The sequence below is a fragment of the Ambystoma mexicanum genome, chromosome 2p (genome assembly GCF_040938575.1).
Source record: "Ambystoma mexicanum isolate Mex_15411 chromosome 2p, UKY_AmexF1_1, whole genome shotgun sequence".
NCBI lineage: Eukaryota > Metazoa > Chordata > Amphibia > Caudata > Ambystomatidae > Ambystoma > Ambystoma mexicanum.
The window spans coordinates 1,126,118,222-1,126,131,310 of record NC_090923.1 but is presented as its reverse complement, the minus strand read 5'-3'; the positions used below and the strand labels follow the sequence as shown (position 1 = coordinate 1,126,131,310).

Sequence of the window (13,089 nt, the reverse complement as noted above, 5' to 3'; positions counted from 1 at the left end):
CAAAACTCTATGCCATATTCATAGAGCCTATTGGAATTCTGGCCCTGCCTGCACTTAAGTAAAAGGTGAAGGAATACCAATCGACCAGGCTCCCCCGATGTCCACCAGATCCAAGTAATCGATAGTTGCATCCTTCAATAAGAAAATGGACAGCATATACAGCTGGAGACCTCATTTGGAATGAGCTCCCAAAAGCCTCAAAAATTCACCTTCAATTTTGTAAAAAGCACAATACCTTAATCTTCATACCAGGTGCCATAATTTCACGTTGCAAGCTACTAGCAAGGCATAAAAAGTCACTGGCCCCTCAATTCTCCACATGCACACCGCACACAATTTCTTCCCCACCAAGAATCAATCGTTTGCCAATGGCTAATGCACATTGCGAGGTGTGTTCAAATAATCTTTTTGTCCTTGAAGAGCGAACAATCACTTCCATTCCTGTAAGAATTGGTATTTTCCTAGTTGTCGGGATACACTTGGTCCTCCCGAAAGTCTCTGCATGCCTCTTCCTGCGCTGTCTCTGGTCTCTCCCATTACTCTTTTCCTTGTGCTCCTGATGGCATCCATTTCATCCTGAATTATGCTTTTTTCTGTCCTTCTCTGGTCTCCCATCCCTTGCACTTAATCAGCCCGCATGTTTCCAAAACCTGTAAAACATCGGATGTTTGGCGCACCTTCCCTTGCTTTGGAGGCACTACAAAGCAACTGTGTTTACAGTTGGTGCTTTAAAAAAAAACAAATGAACATGAATAGCTAGCAACAGACTAAGTTAACTGTGAGAAAGAGTAATCAGACGAAGGAGGCCAAGGCTTAATGAGAAGAAATTATTTCTTTCACATGTAAGCTGAAGAAAAGGTTTTATTTTTACTTGACTTGTGACGTCATCATTGGTGGTGACCAATCATAAAAGTTAAAATAAACAATAGAAACACAAGATTGTTGTAGAAAGAAAACAAATGCAGAGTAAAAGACATGCATCTCTGTGGCAATTTTGCTTAAAACACACAAACTATTTGTAAAGCACAGGGAGTAGTGTGTATAAAAGAGGTAGACTTTCATGGAGATCACAAAGTGGGGCAATGAAAGTCAACCTGTAGCAAAGCATAATTATAGCCAAAAGACCTATTTTGCCGGTCCCAATATTTACTGTATGGATGCAGAAACAAAGTAAAACAGCTCTTTGATTGTCATCTCTCATTGTGTAGATTCTGTGGCCCTGATGAGGTTAATGGAAATTATAAAGCACATCAAACATCATGGCTGACAATACATGTAGGGACTTCGAAAGAGCTACCAGGTCAGGTGAATCAGTGTTGAAGCCGTATTCCAGTGTGAGGACACACCATGGCAGTCACAGGGAAGTAGGGACACTGCATGACCAAATGAAATACTGTTATTAATGTGAGAGAGAGCCCAATAGCCTCTCTCCAACTCTCTAGGTACCCATTCAACTGTGGCTGATGTGCTGTGAACTGTGTCCCATTGAGCTCTCTCCCACTCTCTATGTGCTCATCCAACTGTGGTTAGTGTTGGGCTGTGAACTGTGTCCCATTAGTCTCTCTCCCACTCTCTTGGTCGCTCATCTAGCTAGGGGTACCGTTTCGACTGTTGTGTGTCACCTGTCTGCTCCTCTGGTGTGTTCCTGTGTGTGACCATCCCCCCCCCCACAACACCACCTACCTCTCTGCCTATCCTGTGCTGTGCGGTGCTGGGCTGTGAATCTCTCCTTTCTCTCTCTCTCTCTCACACACTCCGTCCTCCTATTCTCCTTGCACCCCCTATGGTGCTCTCAGTTTCTTCCATCTTCTCTAACTGCTACTCTATCTCCTATTCTATCCCTCTCAATAGGTCTGGTGGAAGGAAGAAGTTTAAGAGGGACATCCTGGTCTCCAACCCAGGCCTCCCTACTGCCGATACCTACATCAGTGCTTGCTCCAGAGAGACTCGCACCGACATCCTCTTTGTCGTTCCCTCACCAGACCTATGGACCCCACATATGTTCTTGGCTCTCTCCACTATCTCTTCCTCTCCCATTAATGGTGGCACTCGGTGGGAGGCCCTCTTGGCCTCCTTCCACTCCTTCAAGGTCATCATTAATGTCAATTTGAAGGGGACCGTCTTGGTCTAGGGCCCTAGGCCCAATCTCCTCATTTGATAGGCATCTCCCATATCTTATCAACTGCCTTCCTTCTCCTGCTACTCCTAGCACCGCTCGGGCTCCTCTGCCACCTTCTTCTGCCACCTTCCTCCACCTCTCTGGCCACTATGCCACCTCATGCTACCACCTCTGCCCACTCTCGGGCTCCACCTCCTCCGCTGGGTGGACCTCAAGCCTGTACCCCATCCCGGAAGTCTTTCAAATGTGGCAACCTGCTCCATGTCGCTACTCTTAACTCATGCTCTTCTGTCAAACACGCCTCTGACACCTGCCATCTCCTCGAAGAACTTGACCTGGATGTCCTCGATCTCACAGAGATATGGTTCATGATCAGCTCTGTCACGAGTTTTGACACTCTGCTCCCTGATGGCTACAAGATCCTCTCTGAACCCAGAACCAAACGACCCGGAGATCGAGTAGCCCAGATCTTTCCAGGGTGGGTCCCTGCTTCTGTCATTTTACACAAGCCTACTCCTCCTGTGAACGCCTGGTCTGCAGGCTCCCTATGTCTCCTGGCCTCCCTCTGACTGTGGCCACCATCTACAGGCCACCTAGCCAGGTTGCCCTCTTCCTCTCAGAGTGGGCTGACGTCTCCTCCTCGCCTCTACCTTGTAACTTCTCCTCCGAGACCTCAACATCCACCTGGATGCTTCCACTCCCTCCACTGGGCTCTTCCGCAGCGTCCGCGACACTCCCGCTCTTTCCATTCTACCCTTTGGTCCGACACACCCTGCTGGTCACACACTGGATGTTCTCATCCTTTCAAACATCACGCCTCTCACCACTCCTCTCTCTTGGACTGACCACGTTCTGCTCTCCTCTCACCTGAAACTCTGTCCCTCAAGCTAAGCCTACCCCAGCACCGACACCTACCTTCTCAGTCATTCGGCCCATGAAGCGTGTGTCACTGGAAGCCTTTGCCGCTACTTTCTCTGCACCTCCTACGCCTGCGGCTGACTCACACCCTGACACAGCCCTCTGTGACCTTCATCTTTCCATCTCCAACACTCTGGACGTCCTTGCCACTGTCATGAGAATCCGTCTGAAGCCTACCTCCAAGTGCAACTCCTGGTATGACTCCGACCTCGCCGCCCTGAAATGCAAGTGCAGGGTGGCTGAGAGGAAGTGGAGGGCTTCAGGTGCATCCTCCAACAAACTGGCCTGCCGCCTACTCCAAAGGCAATAATGACTCTCTGTCCTGTCCAAGAAAAGAGTCCACACGCAAGCCTGCGTGTCTGCGGCCTCTAACAACACGGCCGAAGTCTTTAAAATTTGCAAGGAGCTTGCCAGCCCTATTGCAGTTTCCAACTCTCCTGTTCCCACCCAGGCCCTCTGTACGGCTCTGGCTTCTCATTTCACCACTAAAACTCCTCTCTCTCCTCTACCTCTCTCAGCTGCCCTCTGGCCACCTCTCCCTCTTCCTCTTTTTCTCCGACAATGTTTCTAGATAAGTCCGATCTATGAAAGTGCTGTCCAACAGGTGCTTCCCTGCTCCTCCGTAACCATCAAGGACCACATTAACACCCTCGATCCAGCCTTGGCCGATGTCTGCAATCACTCTCGCTACTGGATCCTTCACCTCTCTCCTCAAGCACTTCCTTGTGTATCCCGTCCTAAAGAAGCCTTCTGCTGACCCTACCTGTCTGGCAAACTGTTGCCCAATCTCTATCACTCCATTCCTGGCCATCTCCCAGCTTACACTCCACACTGAATCTGTTGTTTATCTCCATGATATCTGGCTTCAGAGCAGTCAGAGGCACGAAAACTGCTTTCCTGAACACCTGTGAAGATCTGCTCACTCTAGTCTTCCTTCTGTCCTCATCCTTCTTTACCTTTCCTCTGCCTTTGACACGGTCAATCACGCCATCCTGATCTAACGACTCTGTGAGAACCTGGGCATCACGAATCAGGCCCTGGAGTGATTGACCGACTTCCTCCTGGACCGACCCTCCCAGGTCCAACTTGGGTCCTTTCTCTCCACCACCTCTCTTCACATTTGGTGTTCCCTATGGCTCTATCCTCATACACTGGCTCTTCAATGTCTACTTGGCCCCTTTGGCCGACCTGATCTCTACCTTCGCCTCTAACGTTCAGTGTTATGCAGAGGACACTCTGCTCTCCTTCAGGCTCTCCACAGCCTCCTCTCCTCACACGCACATTTCTGACTGTATCTGCGATTCAGGATTGGTGTGCTTCCAATGATCTTTGCCTTAATGCCAGTAAGACTGAGATCTTTCTCATTGGGACCCCTGCTCCTGCTTTCCCTCTCACTCTGGCCCTCTTCCTTTGCCTTCTTGTGAGGCTAACAACCTTTGTGTCATCTTCGACTCCACTTTCTCCTTCTCTCCTCACATCACAGACCTTGCCAAGAAGGCCCACTACCCGCTACACCCCCTCGAAGGTATTGTTTCTTTTCTAACTTTCCCCCATAAGCTCGTTATCTCCAGAGCCCTGGTTCTCTCTAGACTGGACTACTGCAACAGCCTCTTTCTCAATCTGTCTTCCTCTACTCTGCACCCTTTGAAACTAATCCAGAACAGGACTGCAAAATGTGTCCTTGGCCTCAAGCCCAGGGACTGTATCTCTCCAGCACTGAAATCTCTCCACTGGCTCCCTGTGGCTGCAAGGATCAAGTTCATGGCCCTCTGCATCTTTCACAAGGTTTTGGCCGGCACTACATCCCACTTACTCTTCCAGAATACCTTCCTTCTCGAGCCCTTGGCTCAGCTACCTCAAACTCTGAGGGTAAGACGCTTCACCAGGCAGAGAGTGGGATAGATCTCTCTCCTCTGCAGATGTCTCCCTCTGGAATGGCCTCCCTGCCTCTCTAAAACTTGAGCCGGACCACCTGAAGTTCCGAAGCAGCTCAAGATCTCCCACCTCCCCAATCCTCTCCTCTCCCATCCTCCTCTGTATGTCCTCTTAACCCCACTGCTGACCTACCTGTCTCCTGTGCTGACTGGTTGCTTGGCTACCCTCATAGTCCAAAGGGTACCAGGTTCCTCTATGATCAGTCTCCCCTGCACTGCCTCCGGGCCTACCGCACATTTAGGGGCTGTAAGGGTTACCCACAATCCCCTGCCTCCTTGCACTTACCCAGAGCTGCGCTGCCCTGGCTGCACCCCCACCCCCACCCCCACCCCCTTCCCTCTCCCTGGTACTCCCCTTCCTCCCTTCCCCCTGCGCTTTATTTATTTATAACTCTTCAAAGCGCTACACGCACATGGGCCTCAGAACGCCAACAAGACAAGAGGATAGGTAGGTCCGAAGGGACAAGAGGAGAGCACGAGAGAGAGAGAGCGAGCGAGGGAGAGAGAGAGAGAAGCGATGGGGATAGTTTACAAGCATTAGGAAGAATACTCCATTCCTGGGGAGCAAAAGCGAGGCTGATATAAAGATAGTTATTTTTTTTTTTTTTATTGTTTAATCAAAAATAAGATTTTACAATACAGAATATAAGTTGTCAGGGCTCTGATGGGTTGAGCACGACAAATTCTTCTTTCCAAGTAAAGAGGAGCAGCAGCATTCTGGCATTTATAGGTCAGGGAGAGTAACTTGTGTCTAATTCTCTGTCTGACTGGAAGCCAATGTAACTTTTTTCTGTAGGTAGATACATGATCATTCCTGGCCAGACAGTATATAGCCCTGACGGGTCCATTTTGTGTGGTTTGCAGATGGGAAAGATTAGATTGCGAAGTCCCGACAAGCACACTATTACAATAATCAAGCGTGACTTAATTAGAGCAGTGGCTAGAAGAGAGCTATTTTGAAAGCATAGGTATGGCTTGATTTGATGTAATAACTTGGTGATGTATCCACAGTATAACCGTACACTATAGACCTGCTGTTTCATGGATAGTTCAGAGTCCAAAATAAAAGAGTTTTAACTGATTTACAGACCGGAATCCTATTACCCGAGATTGAAAAATGGGAATAGCAGGGGTCAATGTTTTTAAGCTGGGGTAATGTGTCAACAATGAGAAGCTCTGTTTTCTCAGAGTTGAGAGCTAAAGAATTATAGGCCATCCAAGTTTGAATTTCAAAGTGCTATTCACCTTGTTGAGATTGGCTGTGTAGGTACCTGTTAACTCAAAGAGGACCTGGGTGTCATCTGCGCAGTTAGCATATTGGACACCGAGGTCATCAAGAAGTGGTCTGATAGATATGTTAAACAGGGTTGGAGACAGGCAAGAACCCTGAGGTACTCTACATGTAGAGAGAATAGGAGTGGCTTCGGCATGCTTGAAAGCAACTCTTGAGGTTCTAGCACTCAGAAAGAAAGAAATCCAATCAGCTGCTTTACATGAAAGGTTTGCAATGTTGAACAGCGAGCTACTTTACGTCTTAGCACTTGCACGATCTGATTGACACAAGAGTGAGTAAAATTGGTTGTCTTGTCATCACTCTGTCTTCCCTCCCTTGTCTTGTCGCGTCTAGAAACACTTGTGTACAGGGGCATTATAAATGACATAATAAAGTTCTTACCGGTTCCTTTAGGCTCCAGGTTTCCTTTTCCATCTAGGTATGAGACATGCACTGAAAGAAAAGAAGAGAACATTGACTTGGGTCTTCTATTCACGTTGGCTCAGTGAAATGGGATGCAACACCCAAACAAATATAACGAAAGACCAGTCAAATTGTACATCTGTGTGCAGTGAGGGATTACCTTCATAGCTTACAGTCACCTAGATTTGAAATGCCCCAGTCCCAGCAGTTCCATTACCTGCATTGCACTCAGCACCCTACATAAATAAGACGATATACAACCCAGTGCTCCATATTTTTTTTATTGGGAGTAACATGATTTTTTTAGGGAGTAAAAATGGAAGTCCAATTTCCAATAAGAGTATTTTATAAGCGAGTAAAAGTATGTTTTAACTGAAAACCTGAAAATGTGTTTGTAATATTTATTTCTTTTCACCTAGTTATTCAAGCACATTAAAAAAGATACAGGTTTACTTCTTCCAATTCGGCGTTAAAATAGTTGCATCTTCCTGTGGTACTGTGTGGACTACTGGTCCAAACATATCCATGGAGCTGTGAGGATGAAAGCAGGGGCAGAAGATTCTACATGTCTTTTTCCTATTTTTTGCTGGGAGTATTTTCTCCCCATTTTTATTTGCCCATTTTTAGGGAGTACAAGTGTCTGATACACTCCTTATCTGTAGGGCTAATACAACCCTACTATCCCTTTCCCAAGCTGATTATAGTGCCTGTGAAGTCATTTCATACATTCTCTCTAAGTTCCAGTGTGAGAGGCCCTGTACACTACTCCGGTAAAATCGAGTAAGGGCCAGGGAATTTTTGGCGGTACTTGTCCCAGAAAACAAAAACTCTGCTCAAATATCCGATGCGCGAGCATATAAAATGTGTCTTAGAGCGAATACTCTCCTGTGAGAAGGGGGCAGAGACAGCAAAATGCAGAAAGCCTTCATTCTTACAAAAGCACTCAGCCTCATAAGATGACTTAATGGGGGTAAGGAGTGACCCATAAATGTGGCACTACATGACATCTGCCTCTTGCTAAGAAAGTGGCCACTGATAACTTCACGTCACCCCTGACAAGAGCCAATCATTTAATTATTGCACTTCTCAACACTGCAGGAGATGATACGCTTTCCTCTGCTGTCCATCCCTGGCCTATTCAACCATACAGGGAAGGCAAGGACCCAAAGACTTCTTTCCCTTCCCTCCGTCATCACCCCCAAACATTTGACTAAAAAACAGGAAGCTTGACTGGGAATGGAAGTTGGGAAGTCTGGGAATGAATCATCAGCATTTAGACCAAACTAAGGAATGAAAGATTCAAAGCAGATCCTGGTGGTCACAAGATACACAGCAAAGCATGCCGAGCACGTCCACAGGGTGTGGTCTTACATGATCCTGCACACCTTGGTTAATAGAATGTCCTGAAATGCATGGATGCTTTACACTGAAGCTGCTCTACGCCACACGATTAACTCCGGATTTAATCTATTTTGCAACTAACGACCAACTCTGGTACATTAGACACATTCTGAGCCACTAACCAACACCGTGGGCACAGTATTCAAAGTTGCTTTAGTAAATATTTGTATATCTTTCCATCATGCAATTATACTCTAAATTATGTATGCTTTCGATGTAATTGCATCATGTAAGTTTGCATTTTATTTTCGTTAGACCCTCCATGCATTATTATTGCATTTATAAAGAGAAAGAGCCCCAGTTAATCGCTCTATATTTGCCTGTGTTGTGGTAATTCATTACAGACTAAAAAGAGACACTAGAGAACGCGGGATATCACAGAATAACCATTAACCTTCAACAGCAGACATGGTGTGACTGTCATTATCTTTTCACTGCCTTTTTAGAGAGACAAACTTCACACAGTAGTGTTTAAGAACTCACCTCGCACAGCGGTCTCTGCACAACCCTTTGGGATATTTGTGGCAAGTGCCAGCTCCACCAGATTCACTTCGCGATCTTCTGTGAAAAAAAGGTCCCCATCCTTAATTGCACGGAAGGGAAGAAGCTCCTGGGAGCCGTAGCCACATACTGCCTGTAGGAGAAGAACACCAGTAAGTGACTTGAAAATCCACATGCTCCCATAGAGAATTAATATCCACCGTCAAGAAGCGACATGCTTTCACCCTGCTGGTCCCCTCACCCACTCCGCTCACGGTCACGCCTTCTCTGGTGTAACAGGGCAGGACCCAAGCCATAATCGTAGAGTCAGGGTGTCATTCAGGACACCGGGCAACCCCACTCCTTCATCTCCTTCCACCACCCCTCAAATAGAAGATTGAAAAGGCAATGAACGTTTTCACACTTCAAGGTTAATATGATCAAATCAGAGGTTTTCCAGTTTCGCCATCTCGCTAAAAAGGTATTTTGGGGGATCTGGATCTCAAACGAACTGATGGGGGCTGTGTTCATCTTGGCATTGAGGTCTCCCCAAATACTAATGGAATTTTACACAACAATGTTTATTTGGCTATGGATGCGCCTATGGCAGAATGCATGAGATGGAGTTAACTGTTGCTAACCTTGTGGGGTGAAATCCATAGCATCAAAAAGTCCCTACTGCTCACGGTCCAATGTGTGTTTAGTATGGTTGACTTTACTCAAGAAATATTTAAGTTGACTGAGGATTTCTTTTAAGGTTTGTGTTGAATGTGAAAAATGATAGGGGCGAACGCTTAAGCTAATCCTTCTGAAAATGACTGAGTGAGGATGGGTGCTTTGACGACCTAAAAAGCGGAAATATCACATGACATTTTCCCTTACATATTTGAACGCATGCTTTTCAGAGAAAGCAGAGGACTAGGCGGGGTGGGCCAACACTGAGCAATGCGCAGCTTTGCCAAAAAGTTACACTCACTTCTGTCAAAGGACAAATTCCCGTCTAGGTATGTTGCTCTACACTCCATAACACACATGTAATCTCAAAAGATAACCAAGCAGTGTATGAAATGGGCTAAGTCTCCCTCCTTCACAGTGAAGCCACTTTGTAGGGTAATTTGGTAATCCAGCGTTACAGACTGGAAATAAAAAGTGAAATAGGCCTGCATGGATGAAGGCGGGCAGACACAAATTAACTGACGCTTGGGTGGGCAATTCTTTGCTCTCTTGACTCAATGACGTTAAACAATCCCAACCAGGAGCGTAGGAATTGGCTCTTGGTTTCCACAGGCTATAAATCTGATGCAGGTGACGTTTTCAACTCGCCGTCCTTAGTTGCCTCATGAGTTTAGAGGACCCTCTCAGTATACACCTTGAATGGACTTATGTAAGAACTCTGTATAGGAGAAAGTCAGTGATAAGAATTTGACCAAGTGTCTTTGGATACGTTTTGATGCCAGTATGTTGGTTTGAAGCCTTCTCCAATATTAAAAACATGAATTTAGACCTCAATCTCAGATTAAGCCAAGAAAACAATTTGTCATTTATTTATTAGTTGCAGATGCAATTGGCCCATAGCAAACTGAATGCTGTGGACACGTCTTGGGCTTGCAAGATGGGCCTCTATATATTCTGGAAGTGAGAACGTACTTTGATTGGGGGACCACGGCCGTTTGGGCATAGTTGTTAGGTGTGTAAGCCCAAAGGGGCCATACAATGCTCGCTTTTCTCCCGGTTCATTGTGCCTCAACAGTTGCCAAAAAGGAGAACCTAAAAGTTTGGAAGTCCACTAGGAAACTTTCACGTGACGATTGATTGGGAGTTTGTATTTTTTATCTGTGAGTCAGAAAGTTATGCATAAGTGAAGGGGCTAGCAGGAACTGTGTGAGGACATATGTACACTATTCAATGACTTGTATGTCCAACTGTACTGATCCTCCGTCCCCTCACATCTCGCTGTCTGTCTCTGATGTCTCCTCAGTCCTCCCCTCCCTTACTCTGTGTGCGCTGCAGTTATGTGCTGCAATAGAAAAAAGAAAGTACTGCTGTATGGTTCATGTTGCCTTAGTTGAAGTGGGATGATATTGTAATGCCTATTAGCAACAAAGCTAGAGTCCTACTACAAGTGTTTGATTATGCTGTAATTACACTTTCATTACTGTATCACATGTCTGACCCTTCCTGTTTTATTGTTTATACACTGAACAAAAAACGGATTATTTATTTTAAAGAAAGGAAAAGTTTGGTATTCGGGGGAGGCAGTGCTGGCCACGCCATGGCTCCATAGTGTGTCGTCCCTTCGCTGATTTCCAGTGTCTTTCAAAACCCTTCATAGAAGGTGCGATATGCAATACCTAACTTGCCTTCAAAGCCATCAGTGCTTAGCCAGTCTCTGATTCTTAACTAGCACAACTGTTGCTAGACTCTACTTCTGAGTGTGAACCACAGCTAGAACTATGTAGGGACTCTTGCTCTCTAAGAACTGTGTGTGGATTGCTTCTAGAATGGTATACGGAATTCAAGTATTTTTAACAGACTGCACCACCAGATTCCCCACCGCCTTAATCAGGTATGATAAAGGTATGCACTGTGTGGAGCTGTGTGGAGTCAATGAAGCAAAGGTGGGGAGGGAAAGGGTGTCCATTCTTTTTTTAATGGTGGCCTTTTCAATTCCCAGGGAATGGAAACAAGGATGAAGCTACCCTACCTTCATGCAAACAAGGACTACAGAGATCTTGCTATGTTGTCAATAGGTGCAATCTAACTAATCCTATCCCAATTACAAGCCTTGAAAGGCTTTCTGTCAAACCGTATACAGTCTGGCATGCCCAAGCAATCCACTCACAAGGTGCAAGTATTATTCCTAACATTTGGCCCACATGCCATTTAAGAGATGTGGTGGTAATCATCGCATCAGAGGAAGAATCTGCGGTCGAATGTTTTAATGGCCCATGTGGCTGACAAGTCTACTGCCTGGCTATTATGCACGTCTATTTCAAAAAAGGTAGCAGGCGCTCCTCTCCAGAAAGAACATGGCATGATAACCTGTTCTGAGATGAGAGTTTGCAGCACACGCTTTTTGCTCACTGCACCTTTCACAGATGGGAAATAGCCATTTGCAGATCAGTCTTTGTCAATGCTATGGAAACTCCTCTCTGAACAGGAGTACCAACAGTAACCCCATACACGTGTTCAGCCTTGTTGGGCCTCATCAGTGAGGTGAAGCTGTGCCTGTCTGAGCACAGTGAGCAGGGAGTCCACGTCTGGTTGTCCCCAGGCAAATAGGACGAGCATACTCACCGTCAGCACTTAAGAAGTTAATACTTTATTGTCGAAAATGGAAAGAAAGTAAAAAAAAAAAAAGATGTTAATCCTTCCTCCTCAGCCTAAATGGATCAATATCCTCGACAATTTCAACTCGTAGTACTTCCTCAGAAGAACTAGAACGTACGGACTTTGAGGACAGCTTCTGTACGAGAAAAACAGTGTAAAGGAAGCTGTGCCAAGATGGACAAGGAGATGAGCAGCCCGTGTGGGAACCTGTGCAGATCAGCCTGGGGCCTTGCTGACGGAGGGACTCCAATCTGAGAGGGCCAGGCTGATTGCCCAAAATGGGAAACTACATACATTCAGGACGCAAATCCAGATTGCCCTTTAGTCCTATCCATGAGAACACCCTGGAGGAGGTGATCTGGGAGGAAAGAGGAGACACTAGTTTCAAAGGGATACAGAAGCAGTGCAAGATAAAATGCACTGTGCTCTCCATTGTTAAGTGCAAAGCGAGATTTTATTTCCATAAAATCAATTGCATTTTGGATTGAGCTTGCAGTGTACACGGACAGCACTTCTGTGCAATTTAATTAGTTTCGTTTTTGTAAAATTAAACCCAGTTAAAACGGAATCCAAGTGTTTCTACTGGCATAGTGGATGGTTTGGGCTATGAAGCAATCTGTCAAAACTAACAACTTCCCCTTTCTCTATGCCCAACTCCTCCTCACCTGAATCTCCAGTGGAGCCCGTAGAAGTCGACCAATCCTGTCTTCTTCGATACTTCTTTGATCCGTCTTCTTCTTAGTCTTCTTTTGACGTAAATAAGGACGTGGCTCCTCGGAGGCCACCTTGACCGGATGGGAACCAAGTCCGGTGATCCCCCAGGAGCCAGTCTCAAAACTCCAGGGAAAAAGCCGTTTGGCAAAAAACCCTGTGTAGCGGATCTTCTCTACTGTCGGAAAGGAGTATCCGATCTGTTAATTGTGATTCCCGCTGTGATGAAAAAAGGGTCTTTAGAGGTTGTAAATATTCTGAAGACTTTGAAGCAATCAAAGGACAAGAACAGATCTGTAGTATGGAGAAACTACAAGTTCCAGCAGGCACCGCAGGAGACAGGCAACGTTCGAAGAGTACTGCAATCCAGAAGGCACCGCAGAAGGCAGACGTTGTCTGGGAAAACCGCAAGATCCGACAGGCACCGCAGAAGGCAGAAGATGCGTAGGACCAGCGGCTCCGTGGAGGCTGCGGTAACAGGGGCTTCGGCACAGAAGTAT

General features: G+C 46.2%; 1 protein-coding gene across 1 annotated transcript in view; it reads right to left on the bottom strand.

The window, feature by feature from the left end:
- Nucleotides 1-13,089, bottom strand: part of TAF6L (TATA-box binding protein associated factor 6 like) — a 482,594-nt gene that overhangs the window by 313,528 nt on the left and 155,977 nt on the right. Inside the window, exons 3-4 of the mRNA XM_069645168.1 lie at nt 8,552-8,702; nt 6,647-6,697 (exon numbers count right to left, since the gene is read on the bottom strand). Coding sequence (XP_069501269.1) covers nt 6,647-6,697; nt 8,552-8,702 — 202 coding nt within the window. The remainder of the gene's footprint in view (nt 1-6,646; nt 6,698-8,551; nt 8,703-13,089) is intronic.